The sequence below is a fragment of the Nannospalax galili genome, unplaced genomic scaffold (genome assembly GCF_000622305.1).
Source record: "Nannospalax galili isolate Female #2095 unplaced genomic scaffold, S.galili_v1.0 scaffold363, whole genome shotgun sequence".
Classification (NCBI taxonomy): domain Eukaryota; kingdom Metazoa; phylum Chordata; class Mammalia; order Rodentia; family Spalacidae; genus Nannospalax; species Nannospalax galili.
Genome location: NW_008351176.1, coordinates 1466724 through 1483017, shown reverse-complemented (window position 1 = coordinate 1483017; position 16294 = coordinate 1466724). Strand labels below are relative to the sequence as shown.

Sequence of the window (16294 nt, the reverse complement as noted above, 5' to 3'; positions counted from 1 at the left end):
ATCTATCTATCTATCTATCTATCTATCTATCTACCTATCTATCTATCTATCTATCTGAGACAGTGTTATCTATCTATCTATCTATCTATCTATCTATCTATCTATCTATCTATCTATCTATCTATCTGAGACAGTGTTTCATGTAGCCCAGGCTGGCCTTGAATTTCTGATCCTCATGCCTCCATCTCCCAAGTGCTGGGATTTCAGGTGTGTGGCATCATACCTGACCTGCCTGAAGGTTCTTTATTGAAAAATAATATCTTGGGGGCTAAGAGATGGCTCAGTGGTTAAGAACACGAATCCCAGCACCCACATGGCAGCTAACAATTGTCCATAACTCCAGTTCCAGGGCATCTGACAGCTTCTTCTGTCCTCTGCGGGCACCGCACGACACGGGTGCACTTACTTACATGCAGGCATAACACTCATACACATAAAATAAAAATAATTAAAAAAAAATATCTCAGGTTCCTCTCCTTGTTTCCCATAGATGAACAGGAATGTTCTAAAAACCAAGCAAAAAATGGAATATATGCCAAGAGGTGAAACCTGTCCAAAAGATAAAGATCTAGAGCTTATGAAAGAATTAACAAGCAGCTGAAGAGAAAAACATGCTCAGGCCAACCAGGGAGTTTAATGATTGCTGCATAGCTAAATTATGTTATCATGTTGGCTTTTGTGCTTAGTATCTGTCAAGAGCCGAAACAGGGGCCAGTCCTGGCAAAGGTGACCATAAACAAGGGACACAGCAATCTATGTCAGGTGTGGGAAAGGACAGCACAGCACCATGCCAGCTCTGAGCAGCCCCGTGCTCTTAGGCAAGATACTATGGTAGTTGAGCCTCTCTGTAACCTAGGAAGACCCAAGTCAGAAACAAAAATGGGGCTGGTGGTGTAGCTCAGTGGTAGAGACCACTTTGCCCAGCATGCTCAAAGTTCTGGGGCTGATCATTAGCACCAAAAAACAAAACAGTGGATATGGAATCCAGATCTAGATCCTAATCTCTCACCATGCCCAAGCCCAATAAATCACAGGTCAGCAAAGTGCTTCTGTAGATCTGTGTCACACCACCTGAATCAAGAGTGGCTCTCATGCTTAGTTTCCCTCTCCCAGGGCTTCCTGAGGGTGGAGACAGTGTCTACTCACTGTGGACTCCCCAAGCCAAAACATGCGTTTACCATTTCCAGGCATTACTGGGTAACGATAACGTAGCTTACAGTTCTGCAGCATGCCAACCACTGCTGCTTCCACACAGGCCAGGACAGCTGCAGGGCTTCCCATCTCTCCCCTTTCTCCTCAGGTAAAGAATATCAGACAGAGGGATAGTAAGCTGGAGGACAAATCTGAACAGAACTAAATTTAGAGAGTTAATGGTGACTTTCCTAAAAATATTTCTGGAGCAATGAATGTTTAAGTCTAAGTGTGGTAACAAAGGCATTACAAACAAACAACATAAAAACATGGTACCAGGCACATCATCCCTGAAGTCAAAATGTGAGCCTAATGTCCAGGAAATACCACCTCCTGTGTCAACAAGCAGCAAGGCTTCACATCATGCAGACACTTCACCTCATAACCCATTCCCACAATGTAGTAGGAACCCTTGGAGCAAGCTCAAAGGTGCAGGGACTGCAAGCCAGCCGGTACCTGCTGATTTTCCTGAGCCTGGACTGAGGGAACAGAGGTGGTTTGTACAGGTGAAGATGGGAGGCCAGGCGAGGTAGGAGGTACTGTGCTGGTGTGAGCCTGGGTCAGAAAGGCCTGCTGTTCGGGAAAGTCTGGGGACAAGGTGGGGACACGAGTCCTGTCCTCCTCAGGAATCACAGGCTGCTGGCCAAGCACCAAGAACACCAGTTCTTCTTTTTCCCGACACATTTCAGTAGAGATGTCATGGAGGCTGAGATAGTCCCTCAGGTCCTTCACCTTCATCTTCATAAGCTCCTCTCGCTGAAAGGCTGTGGCTCGGAACCGGAGGCAGAGAAGGCAGAGGCGTGGCCCATTCCCCTCTTGGCTTGAACAGGTCATGCAGAAATTTTTCTTACAGTCCAAGCAGGTCTGCTGCTTAGAGCAAGAGGCAGAAGGAAACATGTCAGCTTGAGGGAACAAGACAGAGAATGGGGTGGGAGCTGCAAGGCCACTACACCACAGCCGGTGGGACCTTGTCTGGCAGCTCTTTACTGCACTGTCTCCTATATCCAAGGTGTGAGCTACACTGGAGATTTTATCACAGGTGGCAGGCCTCCTACCTGTATCTGTAACTAACAGGATGCTGGACATTTACATAATGTATTATACCTTTATATACTATATGTATACACGACAGTCATTTACATTTATAATTTCATTTTAGGCTTATTTATTTCACTCACAGAGAACCTGAAGCTATTAATAAAGACACCAGCTTTGGAATAAAAAAGCTCTGCCTTTTTAAGTCTTCCTCTCCAATTTCTTACAGTGTCACCCAGGGTGTGTTAAATCAGCTTCTCTGGTGCTCAGCTTCCCTACCCGTAAAAAGGGGGTAATGACAGGACTTACTTCACAAGTCATGGGGATTAAGAAATAACGCACTGAGACATATCTGACAAGGATGAATCAGCAGTGTTGGCTCTTTTCATTATTCCTGCTAGGAAACACTGCCTAGGATTCAACTGTAGGGTTCAACTCCTACACTGCATTCCTTTCTGCTTATTGCTGAGGAAAGAAAGTGAATGTATGGAGGTTAGTGGTGGCTGGTTTTTTTTGTTGTTATTTTGTTTGTCTTGCTTTTACTGCTTGAGATTGAACACAGGGCCTTTTGCATGCTAGGTAAGCTACATCTCCAGCCTTTGGACAGTCTCACTATTTACTCAAACTAGCCTGCTGAGTGCTAAGATTACAGGCATATGCCACCATGCCCAAATAGTGGTTATTAATATTGACATTACTAGAACTTACTGAGGTACTAGGGCAATACCTGGTTTATTTCATTCTCAAAGTCCCTTGAAAAGTGTTATTGTGCTTCCCTGATTCACAGAGAGAGAAACCAAGAACCAGGGAGATCCCATTTGACATTCAAGGCCAGGCAGTAAAGGCAGAGCAAGGATTCATCCTGGAGTCTGAGTTTAATGCCCTCAGTCATGTTCATCCTATCTGGCCATTGTGCCTTGCTGAGTCACACATAAGCAGCCAATAAGGCCAAGTCAGAGGCCTGGCTTTCCAATTCCACACTTCCTAGTCAGTGCCCTCTCCACAGAAGCTGGTGCCAGGCTTCCCTACTCCAGTAAGGCCACTCAAGAGTGCTGGGAAGTAGGTGGTACGTGAGGTCATTTCCAAGCTAAATATTTAGATATTACAGGAGGGCCCTGGACATGAGCATGCTCTGCTTTGTGAAAGCACACAGTGTCTCAGTTCAGAGATAAGTGTGCCTGTCCCGAAAGCTGGCACTGCCTGGTGCAGCTACTCCCACGGTCCCAGTCAGCACACCACGGCTGCTCCACCCACAGGCTGTGCAAGCAGAGTGACATGTGGCTGAGCTCTGCTCCAGCAACTGGCAAGTCACCCACCCCAAGAGAGCTAACTCCTGAACACCCTAGGATCACTTTCAAGGGCACAATGGCACCCTCTCCGATCCTCTGAGGAAGTTAGACGCTTTTCATTTTGTGATGACTTACATACTACATTAACTTACAAGTTTTTGCTTCTTTTTTCTAATTGTGGAAAGCTATTCAGCTACAAAAAGATTGCCTGAGGCTCAGGTTCTTGAAGGTAGGGTCATAGGAACCCTTATATGTGGTGAAGTCCACACAGTTAAGAGAGTTCTAGTTAGTGTTTGTCTACATGTCGTTCATATAGTTGAAGCCAGAGGATGCAATGTTTGCCATTCAGTTTGGGCACGGAGACTTAGAAGGTGTTGCAAAGGAACACACACTAGCCCCCCTTCTTCTCTACCCAGCTATAACTGGGTAGTAAACTATACAGAGACTGAAAAGGACATACGGCTGTGCTAACAAAGAACAGCTCTGGGACCTGTGGCCACGCAAGTAGAAAATGGGAGTTTCAGAGTTCACTCACATCTAAAACTTTCCTGTTGGGAAATGAAATGCATTTAAGATGGCTGACAGGGAGAATGAAGAGTCTGCCGTGTCATAAAGCTGTGGTCCAGACATGGAACATTCATTACTCAAGTCAATGCAGTTTGACAAGGCCTAGCTTGACACAATGATGAAGCTCGTGTTGCTCAATAAGCCAGATCCAAACCACTGTCTTCTTCAAATGTGTGCGGCTTCTGGACACAAGATCAGAAGGCAAAGGAACAACCCAACTTCTGTGTACGTCAGGGGCTCTGAACAAAGCCTGCATCTGAAGTAGACCCTGAAAGAACAGACAGGGCTCATAGCTAAAACCCTGGAGTGTTGTGGCAGGAGGGAACAAAGAGAGGGATAAAAGCTCTCAACAATACAGGCAAAATGAGCAAAGGAAATGTATGTGTAAATTCCAGTAATGGATCAAGCCAGCTGAGTAACAAGATAGCAAGATAGATGAATTAGGAGGTGCCAGGCTGCAGACACCTCAGAGTGCACTGAAACACTTGCATCAAGAGCTGGCAGCAGGCCTCAGCTAGGTACCACCTCAGGGGACCCAACATACGGTGTTCAGCTTTCTCCCCTTTACCACACTACTTATCTTTCTCCCCCAGTGCCTCCTCATTCATGTTCCCCGGACTGCTCAGGCCCACCCTCCCACTTTCCCGGTTTCCTAACCACTGAAATATTATGATATCATTTATATAAAACTTAGCTTAAGGCAAACACTCACAGGAAAGCATTGGTCACCTTTCACTCTTTTTTTCCTCCAGTCCATCTCGACTCTTCTCAACACCAAAGAACCACTCCTCTTTTTCTACTCTGTAATCTGAATACTGCACCCAAGTTTCCAAGCATATCCTCCCCCACCTCCTCAAACTGGACCAACTTAAAGAGTCTGAATGCCAAAGCTCACTCACTCAGAAACTGTCAGGTTCACTGTGACACCACGGGTGGGTATTACCAGTACAAATGGGACAAGTGGCTTGCAGCAAAATTGCAGCCTGCCCCCTTTCTCCAAGACTGGAAACCTGGGGACTTTGGGGGACAAACCTTTTTCTTTTTTTGAGACAGGGTCTCCCTGTAGCCCCAGCTGGCCTAGAACTCACTATGTAGACCATGTTGGCCTCAAACTCAGGGAGATCTGCCTGCCTCTGCCTCCCGGAGTGCTGGGACTCAAGGTGTGTGCCACCGCTCCTGGCTGACAAACTTTTCTTGTATTCTCTTTAAGTCTTTACTGTTATCTATGCTTTTCAGTCAGTGAGCATGCAGAAAATACTGACCACAAAAAAAAAAGGATAGTGGGATCCATGTAATCACTGCTAGAAAAGACATTGTAAAAGCCTCTGGCCGTTAAATGCCAAACACTTAAGATAAAAACACTGATCCACTTAAGCATGAAATTACAAATGAAAAATACTTGTAAACATTCTTAATATTCACAAAACTCATTATAAATTGCACAAAATTAATTTGTAATTTAGAGCAAGAAAATACTGTACCAATAACATCTTTCACCATCCAAATTAGGATCTGTCTGCCCCAACAGCGCTCTTCATGCCTCAGCGATCTTTCTCTGGTCTCACCTTGCAGTATGCTCTGCCTCAATGTCCCCACCCTGCTACAAACTCCCTCAGGAGGGACAACTTTCTTCATCCCTGCCCACAAAGCCTAACAATGCCTAGCGTAAACTGCACTTCAATACTTATTTCTAATCAGCAGGAGAAAAAGCTCCCCACTTTAATCATTGCCAGGCTCCTGTGAACCAGGGTGTCACCTGCCATTTTCAGTTCAACATTCCACATGTTTCTTTGTGGGCAGCTTTGGAGTCTATGACCTGAATTTGAATCCTAGGCTGAGCTACTTAGCTATGTAATAGTGAAGTGCTTTTTATAGGGAAAAGCATAAATATTTTGATGTGCTTCTACAGTTATTGTGAGGGTTAAATGATACAAAATAAAAATCTAAGCCAGGCTTGACATGCTGAGGCAGGAGAATTGCCAGTTTGAGGCCAGTTAGGTTACACAGTAAGGTCTAGACCAGCCTGGGTCACAGAAAAGAAAGAAAAGCCTAAATGAAATAAAAAGGTTAACTATTTTGTTGTTGTTGTCTGAGACAGGGTTTCACTACATAGCTCAGAGTGACCTCAAACTTGCCACACCGGTATGTGCCACCGTAACTGGCTAAAACTCTTAATCTATCTCCCACACACAGTGGAAAGCTTAAAAAGTATTTCCTCCTGGTTTTCCACTATCATCTTTCCCTCCTCACATCCTACCAATCATTCTGGGCCGAAAACCTCCCTGCTCTGCAGAGACAATGTGCTGCCTGAGGGCCTGCCAATGCTTCTGCTCCTGCTCCCACCCCAAGCATTTCAAAGGAAATCCACTATAGTGAATAGGCTCCAGTTGTCTGCTAGAGTTTTGATGCCTCTTGGGATCTCTGACATTGCTTTTGATAATGTAGAATAGGTTAATCTGCAGTCAGGCCTTGTATGTGGCAGCTAACAGAACTAACAATGGTGGTGCCTGTTACATCTCCAGCACAGTGCTTGGGTACCCTTAATAGCTTACCTCATTTTATTCTCACAACATTAGGATAGGGTACTTCACAGATGGGGAAACTGCATTTCAAGAAAGGTTCAGTCACACAGCTAGTGCGCAGTGAAACTGGTATGTCTGAGTTCAGGTCCAGGTCCCCTGGTTCCAGGTCTGTGCTGAGATGCTTTGCCTTTACTTGAATGTTCTTAACATTCTTATGACTAGAACAGGCCTGGACCCCCAGTATTGCACAGGCAGCGGCCAGGTGGCAGTCCCTCACAGCACAGCCAGCTGCCTGCTGGCCTGGAGTCCTGGGTCCACAGTGCAGAGCAGCACTCACCTTCCGGCTCGTGTTTGCAAAGTGGGCCCCACAGGCCTTGCAGCTTGGTTCTGAGCCTGTTGGGGAAGGAAAGGAGCTGTACCCAGGGTTGGAATAGGCTTGCGTCCTGGCTCCTTGTGGTGGTGGGACCTCCTCAGGCTGTCCATCCAAGCAGAACCAGTTGCAGCAGGTTGCCCACATGATATAATCTGGTATAAGGGAGGAAAGGGAAAAGTTCAGAGTTAGGACTGCTGTTACCACTATGGTTTCCTCCCTGTGGTGATTTGAATGAAAATGTCCCCCATAGGCTCCAAGTGTTTGGACATTTTGTCCCCAGATGATGGCACTGTTTTGGGAGGTTTTAGAAGGTGTGGCTATCCTGGAGGAAGCACATCACTGGGGGTGGGCTTAGAGAGTTCTTAAGCCTTGCCAGATCTCCAGTTGCTCTCTTGCTTCCTGTGCCTGCGTGATGATGTGAGAGCTTAGCTTCTGCTGCTCCTGCTCCAGCCACCTCCAGCCACCATGCCTCCCTGCCATGATGGACTGTAATTCCCCTAGAACAGTAAGCTCAAATAAACTCTTCCTTCTATAAATTGCTTGGGTCAGTGTTTCTATCACAGCAACAGAAAAGTGACTAATACACTCCCCATGGGCACAGCTGAGTCAGGGTATATACTCCACATGTGCTGAGTAAGAAGTCATGTGTTCAGGGGCCATGGAAATCTTGCCACCTCTTCTACCACCACAGCTGCTGTTCCACACAAGAGGTAGGCACCACATTGACACTTGATCTGCCAGGGCAACATGGGCTGCCAGGCTGATATAAAACTTTTGTAAGGTTGCCTAGTCCTAACTGGTTTAATGTGAAATATAACTTCACTGAAATTCATTCTCACTTTAGCAATTACAAGTGGCTTAACATCCACTTTATTCAGGAACATGGTCCTCCCTTAAAGGCTCAGACACACAGAGACCATGGAGGGTGTGTAATATAAAAGTTTCTTTATTTAGACGGGCCAAACCAGGTGCAGTGGAATGTACTACAGTGCCAGCTACTTAGCTGGCTGAGACAGGATGGGAGGATCACTGAAGCTCAGTAATTTGGAATCAGCCTGGGTACAAAAATCATATACCATTCAGGCTCAAAGAAGTATAAAGTTGGGGGCTAGAGAGATGGCTCAGCAGTTAAGAGCACTGGCTGTTCTTACAGTGGGTCCAGATTCAATTCCCAGCACCTTCATGATGACTAACAACCATCTGTAACTCCAGTTCAGGGGATCTGATGCCCTCTTCTAACCTCTGAAGGAATTACTCACTGATGCACCAACCTACACGCAAGCATTATACTCGTACACAGAAAATAAAAATAACAACAAAAAAAGAAGTATAAAGGTAACACACAGAGACAAATGAGCAGAACGCTGAGACTCTAACAGCCCAAATCCTCTGATGCAACCTAAAGACTTTTTCTTAAACCATACTACCCTGTGATCTCCCCTCCCAACAGCCTATCGGCCTATGGAAGTAATACTCTTTTTTTTATTTTTTTTGGTATTTTGAGACAGGGTCACCCCATATTGACCTGGAACTCACTATGTAGACCAGGCTGGCCTCGAACTCACAGAGATCTGCCTGCCTCTGCCTCCCAAGTGCTGGGTTTAAAGGTGTGTGCCACCATGCCCCAGCAGAAGTAATACTCTTAATTCATACCCAATCCTAGATAAGCTTCTATGGTAGCACTTTTATTTTTTAAGATTTATTTAAATTATTTTTTATTTATGTGTATGTGTGTCTGTGTGAGCATATGCCACCTGTGTGGGGGCGCCTACAGAGGTCAGACATCTGCCCCACATCCCCTGGAGCTAGAGTTGCAGGCCATTGTAAAGCTGCTCTCCTTGGGTACTGGGAATCGATCTCAGGACTTCTGGAAGAGCAGCAAGACTCTTAACTACTGAGCCAATCTCTGCAGTCCTATGGTAGCACTTCTAATGGTTTCTTTCTTTTTTTTTTTTTAAATATTTTATTTATTTCTAATGTGTATTGCCTGCATGTGTGTAAGTGCACCCATGCTGTGCAGTGCCTGTGGAGGTCAGAAGAAGCCATCAGATCCCCTGGAACTGGAGTTACAGTTATTAACCACCATGTGGGTGCTGGGAATCAAACCTGGGTCTTCTGCAAGAGCAGTCAATGCTCTTAACCACTGAACCATCTCTCCAGTCCTATAGTGGTCTCTTACTCAGATCATTTAATTTCTACCTTCTAGCCATAAGCACCTCTAAGGCAGGAACTACTGTTTATTCATGTCTGTACTAGACCCTAGCAGCATAGTACATATAGCAAATGTTCAACAATGCTGCCTCCTTGCTTATCAGTGCCTGTGTGGATTTATCAAGGCGTCTGGGATCATTATTCCCCTCATATATATCAAATCTAGGTATTGAGGAAAAGGGGGCTGATGATTTTTATGATCACAGAACAAAAAGAATCTAAGCCTTCAAATGTCAGAACAACCTAATGACAGTAAGGAGATCTACAAAATACCAAGCTCTGCTGTGAGTTTTAAGTGCATTGTCATGGCAGATTTCCATGACCGTCAGTGTGGACATTCTGAGCCTGAACTCTCTGCTCACAGAGATAATAAATGAAACATTTAGTGTTATTATTTGATAATCCATACACACAAAAGAGTACTTTTGGCTTTGTCTGCTGTCTCATCTTAACAAAAGCATCTTCACAGTTCAAAGAGAGCAGATTGGAAGGAACTAAGAGACAAATCAATACAACGTTGGTCATTTTATAGAAGAAAAAAACAGGGCCCAGGCAGAGGAAAGAATGCATTGACTGGGTCATATGGGTTAGAACCTTGGAACTCTTGGGTCCTCCAGAGCCTTTCCAGTTTTCTAACAAGGCCTCTGATACACTTGTGACATGGGTCATTTTCTTCTGCAGGCATCTCGGATTAACACCTGACTCCCTGACTTGACTGTGACCCTGAAGAGAAGAGGGAACATGACAGTTTTACAGTGCCCAGTTAGACAGGTGGCTCAGCAAGGATTACTGAATGAATGAATCATATAATATTTAAGTCCTACCTAACCACACATTCAACTTCTGCACATCAAAGCCATTTCTCTCCAACTCAGTATCATTTAGCTGAACACTCTAAATTACCAGACAACAGAAAAGATCCAATCTGTCTTACTTGCAATTCATAGCACATTGCATACAAGACATAATGAAGTAGAGAGTTCCTCACACGGTATGTATGTATCATAAACGGAAGTAAATAGGTTCTTTGTAGGGTTTTTTTGTTTGTTTGAGTGAGGTTTATTTATTTATTTATTTATTTGGTTGTTTGTTTGTTTGGTCTTTTTGAGACAGTGTCTCCCTGTAGCCCCAGCTGGCCTGAAACTCACTATGTAGACCAGGCTAGCCTTGAACTCACAGAGATCCACCTGTCTCTGCCTCCTGAGTACTGGAATTAAAGGCGTGTGCCACCACACCCAGCATGAGTCAGGGTCTTATGTAACCAAAGCTGTTGTCAAACTCACTGTGTAGCTAAGAGTGACTCTGAACTCCAGTCTCCTGATTCCACCTCCCAAGTACAGCACCCCACCCAGCTCAGGAGGGTGCCCAGGTTGAAAAAAGAGCTCTTTGTTGGCAAGACAATGCAACAAAGCATTGAAAAGGGAGCAGCTCTGAAAAGGGAGTTTTGTAAATCACATGTTGCTGAAGTGTCTGAAAGAGCCAGTAAAGACAGAGTACATAGATTCCCACCCTGCTTGGCTGCCTGTGGATTGTGCTATCCACCTCTAACATCTAATAGATCATACCCTTTCTGTACCTCAGGTTTCTCCTCTGATATTCTATAAAAATAAATTCAATAAAATTAGCTGGTGCTGTCTACATTGTATCAATGACTTTCACTACACTCTCTCTAGGAAGGCAAGGGTAGAAGGTAACCTAGAGGTTTCTCCACAATTTCCATGTGGGTTTTCTGGGCCTGTCCCCAGGAGATGAGGCCATCCAGGAACTTCTGTTGAAATCTCTCCTCATTCACACATGTAGGGAATCTTTACTAAGGCCACGGCCTTGTCCTTCCCTGTGCTAAGTATGGTTCAGGGCCCACCCCCAGGGAGTTCCTAGTTCTCCAGAGGAACTAGAAATTGAAATGACAGGATGGCCAATGCTAATGGAGGTCTGTAAGATACATGGTGGGGTGGGGGAGTGGAGCTGGTATAAAGATAGCAATGGCATGACAAGAAAAAGTTCTCAAATGAGGCACCACTACCTTGATATGGGAACAGGAAAAATTTACCAGAAAGTCAGGAATAGAGGCACTTTCAAGAAAAAAAAAGAAGACATATAGCATAGAAGAAAGAAACTACAAAATGTTTGTTAGGGGTCAGAGGTAGGGGTAAGGTAGAGGTGAGAAATAAAAAGACTCATATCAAGAAGCTATGGGAAAACCTTGCATTTAAGGGGTAAGGACCCAGGACTTGATCCTGACACTCTTACTTGCCTGTGTGCGTGCACTTATGGAAGAGTACGGAACAAATCAGCCAGGAGAATGCTGGGAGCAAGAGGCTGCTGCAGTAGTAGAAGAAAGCAAGACATAAAGACATGGGAATGAGAAAGGGACAGACAGACCTGACAGAATCAGGAGGATGCATCAATTAAAAGAGAGAGAGAGAGATGGTCCAGGGCTAATCTACAGGTCTCCTAATTATATACCAGGACAGCTAGTAGGACCACTTACTGGGATAAAGTCCTCAGGAGGAACCATGTGTAGGTGTGTGTTAAGATGAGTTGAGTTTCAGGGGCTGGAAAGATGGCTCAGTGGTTAAGAATATTAATTGCTCTTCCAAAGGACCTGGGTTTGATTCCCAGCACTCACATGTCAGCTAATAACCATCTGTAACTCCAATTCCAGGGGATCTGACGCCCTCTTCTGACATCTGCAGGCACTGTATGACAAGGGTGCACTTACACACATGAAGGCAGTACACTCATAAAAATATTTTTTTTTTAAATGATGAGTTGTGGGCTGGAGAGATGGCTCAGTGGTTAAGAACACTGACTGTTCTTGCAGAAGACCTGGGTTTGAATCCCAGCACCCACATGGCAAGCTAACAACTGTCTGGTTAACTCCAGTTCCGGGGGATCAGATGGCCTCTTCTGTCCTCCACCGGCATTGCACAACACAGGTGATCTTACTTACATGCAGGCAATACACGCATACACATAAAATAAGAATAATAAATAAAATGTTAAAAAAATGATGAGTTGTGTTTCACACCCAGGTGATACACATGTACATGTGTATATGTCTGGATTGAAGATAAGGGTTTAGGAATGCTTGACCTGCTAGAAATACATAGAGCCGGAGTGGGGCAGGAGACCAATTAGATGGTCTGGGGCAGATAAGAAGAATGATTTTGAGAAGGGCGAACAGAAAAAAGCCAACCTGAGAGGTACAAAAGGATGCTCACAGGTGGGAGAACTAGAAAAGTACTGTTTCAAAAAGAAATTATTGATGGTATCAAATAACCCAGGGAACAGAACACAGTAAGGATTACATATTGATGGTATCAAATAACCCAAGGAACAGAACACAGTAAGGAATACAGAATGCCCAAAGGACTTTGTTTTAAGAAACTGAGTATATTCTTTGCCTGAACAGCTTAGAAGGAAAGAAGCTGACTTGTAAAGGAGAATGAGAAGTGAGAATTTGTAGCTCTACAAGAGTAAATTATTTCTTCAACAAACTTGACTGTGAGAGAAAGAGAGAAGGTATCAGCTGAAGACCCAGCATCACTAAGTATAGACATACAGACGCCAGAGGAATCCCAAATGGCTAAGAGAGTATAGAGGAAGGGAAGCCAGCAATCAATGAAAGAAGTAAGGGCCTGGAAGAGACGGAATCAAGTGATCAGGTGAGCAGCTGGCCCACTCCTGGGCAGGAGAAAAGTCATCCCTTTTACCAGCATGGAATGGAGGTGAAAGCAGGTATATCTAGCATGCATAAGGCTCATCTCCCATTTCCATTATGACAAAAGTAGTAAGGATTCCTAAAGAACAAAAAGAAATAGAATGAGGTAAGGACTCTGCCATGAAACCAGAAGATCTACTTGGTAAAGAACGATTGGAAGGAAAAAACCCAAAATGCTGTTGTCATCCACTGTCCTTACTGAGCACTGAGAAAGCAGACACTGTAAAGGAGGACAGTGTTATCCTGAGTGATAGCACAAGACCTCACACAATGGGGTTGAGGGCCCAGAAAGGCACTCTAGCTCCACTCAACCACTGTGATACAAGATCGGGCCCACTTCTCAGCTAGGAACCAGGAGCACAGCTTCCTCCACACAACCTTCATTCCCTCCAACCTCAGGGGCCTCTTTTGCACACCCTAGAAGAACAGACTGTTCAATTGCCACTCGAAAAGGAGCACTTGGCCTGTGAGAAGACTTACTCCTGCCACACTGTCATCCCACAGGTCCCTTGTTCAGGTGGGAGGATGAAGGTGGGTAAGGGCAGGCAGAGGTTAACAATGCGGTAGAAGAGGCAAGAGAGAAGAACCCCAGTGTCAAAATATTTCAGAATTGCTCAGCCTAACAACAGGTCCAAGCAGTCAGGGGACTAGGCAGACATTTGCTCTTCATGAGGTATTTAAATATCAGAAAAGAAACATTTGTTAATGCAGTCAGTTAAAAGTATCCTCTGGCCAAACCTTGCAAGCTCTTAACTATCGACTATATTCAGACTAATTTCAGAAGACAAGAGATTGTCATGTTAACTAATAATATCACCAGGCAACCTACATAAACTCTCTTCTCTTTAGGATGCTTTTTTCATCCCTTAGCCCTAAATACATAGAAATAGCACCTGATTATGCTGTTAAAGGACTGAGTGGGGAACCAATTGTGGGGAGTGATAAACATAACATTTTGGAAAACCTCACTCTAACCTGCAAACCTCTTTCATAAAAGAAAGCAAGTACCACACCTTCACTGACGAATCAAAACTCCTTCCAAACACCCTGCACCCTATCCTGAGAAGATGGATTTCAGGGTTAAATCTTCAGATACTGACTGCTCTCCTATACTTGTCTGAAACCTTCTACTATGCACAAAGAGGAAAAAGGTGATGCAAGGCTGGGGTGAACAAGAAAAATGTACTATTCCCTGAAGATCCCTGCAGGAAGAGGCAGGCAAGGCCAGCCAGCACCTGGGATTTGTCCCTCATGAGGTATGTTGGAATTTGCTAGGAGACATCACCCTGCTGAACAGGAAAATTATGGTGTTAATAATGGGGTAAATATTCTATTCCAGGTGGGTGGGGTACAGTCATAGAGGCAAGAGGGCAGATGTGGTGCGTCCTTATTAAATCCTAGATTCCTAGATATTTAAAGTGAATGACTGACTGCCATAGGCTTTGCCATGAAGGGAATAGAAAGGTAGCAATGGCTTGGAATGTGATTCCAAATCCACCTCACTGACTACCAAAAACTGAGGCAGTAATGTCTCCAAGTTTTTCATGCAATCTGTTCTGATTTTAATTAACCGCTCTGTGCACCAAAGTGGCTCTGCAACACAGGTTTCACGAACACAAATAACTGCGTCCTGGAATCAACACTTTTTTAGTGAGCCCACCTTGCAAAAATCCCCTTAAAAAACCTAGTTTAAAATGCTCCCAAATCTCAGAGAAGTACCTTTAGATACAACAAATCAGAAAATGCCTGAATCCTGTCATGGATTGAGGGGTGGTGCACCTATTGCTACTAATGTATTCCTGGAATGGCTGACAGCATCTATACTGTAAGTGCACAAATGCAAGTATTCTGTGTTACGGATCATCAATACAGAATGAGCTTAGCTTCACCTTCTGTATTACCCTTAAAAAGCAATTAAACTACAACTGCAAAGGCTTTGAAAGGAAATACTGTAAAAGGCCTATCAATATGGCTTACCCAAGGCTCTCTGAAGTAACTGGTAATTACCTATTTTGAGAAGGAAGCCGGGCGTGGTGGCCCATGCCTTTAACCCCAGCACTCAAGAGGCAGAGGCAGGCGGATCTCTGTGAATTAAGGCCAGCCTGGTCTACACAGCGAGACCCTGTCTCCCCCCCCCCCCCAAAAAAAAAGTAAAGAAGAGAGTAGTCATCTCCACTGGAAGACTGCTTCTTGTCTGCCAGGCTCTGAGCTAGGTGCTTTATCTAGAGTTTGCTCATGTGATTTCTGGCAATGTAGACTAGTTCTTCCCATATTTTAGGTAAGAAAACCAAAATTCTGGGGCTGGAGAGATGGCTCAGCAGTTAAGAACACTGGTTATTCTTACAGAAGACCCAGGTTCAAATCCCAGCACCCACATGGCAGCTAACAACTGTCTGTAACTCCAGTCCCAGGGGATCCAACAGCCTCTTCTGACCTTCGCAGGCTTTGCATGACATGGGTGCACTTACCTACATGCATACACATAAAATAAAAATAATATTTTAAAAAAAGCACATATACTAAAATTGTAATGATACAGAGATTAGCATGGCCTCTATGCAAGGACATGCAAATTCATGATGCATTCCATATTTTTTTAAAAAAATGAAAACCAAGGTTCAGAGAAGTAACTTGCTAAAGGTCAGAAAGCCAGGACCTGAATATTGGTCCCTTAGACCTTGAAGTCAGTCTACCCTGCTGTCTATCCCCTCAGACTCTGACTATATAAGACCTTTCCTATCAATGTTATAGGCAGGCCCCAGGAATTCCCGTGTTTTAAAAACTCCTCCTCAGTGGTTAAAAGCACTTGCTCACCAGGTGTGGTAGCACACGCCTTTAATCCCAGCACTCAGGAGGCAGAGGCAGGTGGATCTCTGAATTTGAGGTCAGCCTGGTCTATATAGTGAATCCAGGACAGCTGGGGCTACAGGGAGACCCTGCCTCAAAAAAAAAGACCAAGCACTCGCTGCTCCTGCAGAGGACCTGGGTTCAGTTCCCAGCATCCAAACCGGCAGCTCACTACTCTTCTGGACTCTGTTGGCACTGCATGCTAGTAAACACACAGGCAAAACACCTATACCCATAAAATAAAATCTAAAAATAGACTCCCCCTTGTCATTAAGAAAATACAAATTGCTGGGCAAGGTGATGCATGCCTTTAGTCTCAGAACTTGGGAGGCAGGGGCAGGCTGATCTCTGTGAGTTCAAGGCCAGCCTGGTCTACATAGTGAGTTCCAGGCCAGCTGGGCCTACAGGGAAATCCTGTTTCAAAAAGACCAAAAAACAAACAAACAAGGAAAATACAAATTACAGCCAGTGTGTTACCACCAAATACCCACTGTCATGGTTAAAATGGAAAAAAGAGTTCGCATAAGTGTTGGTG

The 16294-nt window shown here is 44.6% G+C and overlaps 1 protein-coding gene and 1 pseudogene across 5 annotated transcripts in view; one reads left to right on the top strand and one right to left on the bottom strand.

Annotated features, from left to right (window-relative positions):
* Positions 1–16294, bottom strand: part of Rffl (ring finger and FYVE like domain containing E3 ubiquitin protein ligase) — a 71301-nt gene that overhangs the window by 10420 nt on the left and 44587 nt on the right. For 3 of the 5 annotated variants that reach the window (XM_008848152.3, XM_029553567.1, XM_029553568.1), the window contains exons 2-4: positions 6942–7129; positions 1648–2058; positions 1218–1292 (exon numbers count right to left, since the gene is read on the bottom strand). In XM_008848152.3, the coding sequence (XP_008846374.1) occupies positions 1218–1292; positions 1648–2058; positions 6942–7121 (666 nt within the window). In that variant the 5' untranslated portion in view covers positions 7122–7129. The remainder of the gene's footprint in view (positions 1–1217; positions 1293–1647; positions 2059–6941; positions 7130–16294) is intronic. The other 2 variants (XM_008848151.3, XM_029553569.1) reach the window with 1 other exon arrangement.
* On the top strand, positions 15409–15508 carry LOC115066796 (annotated as a pseudogene).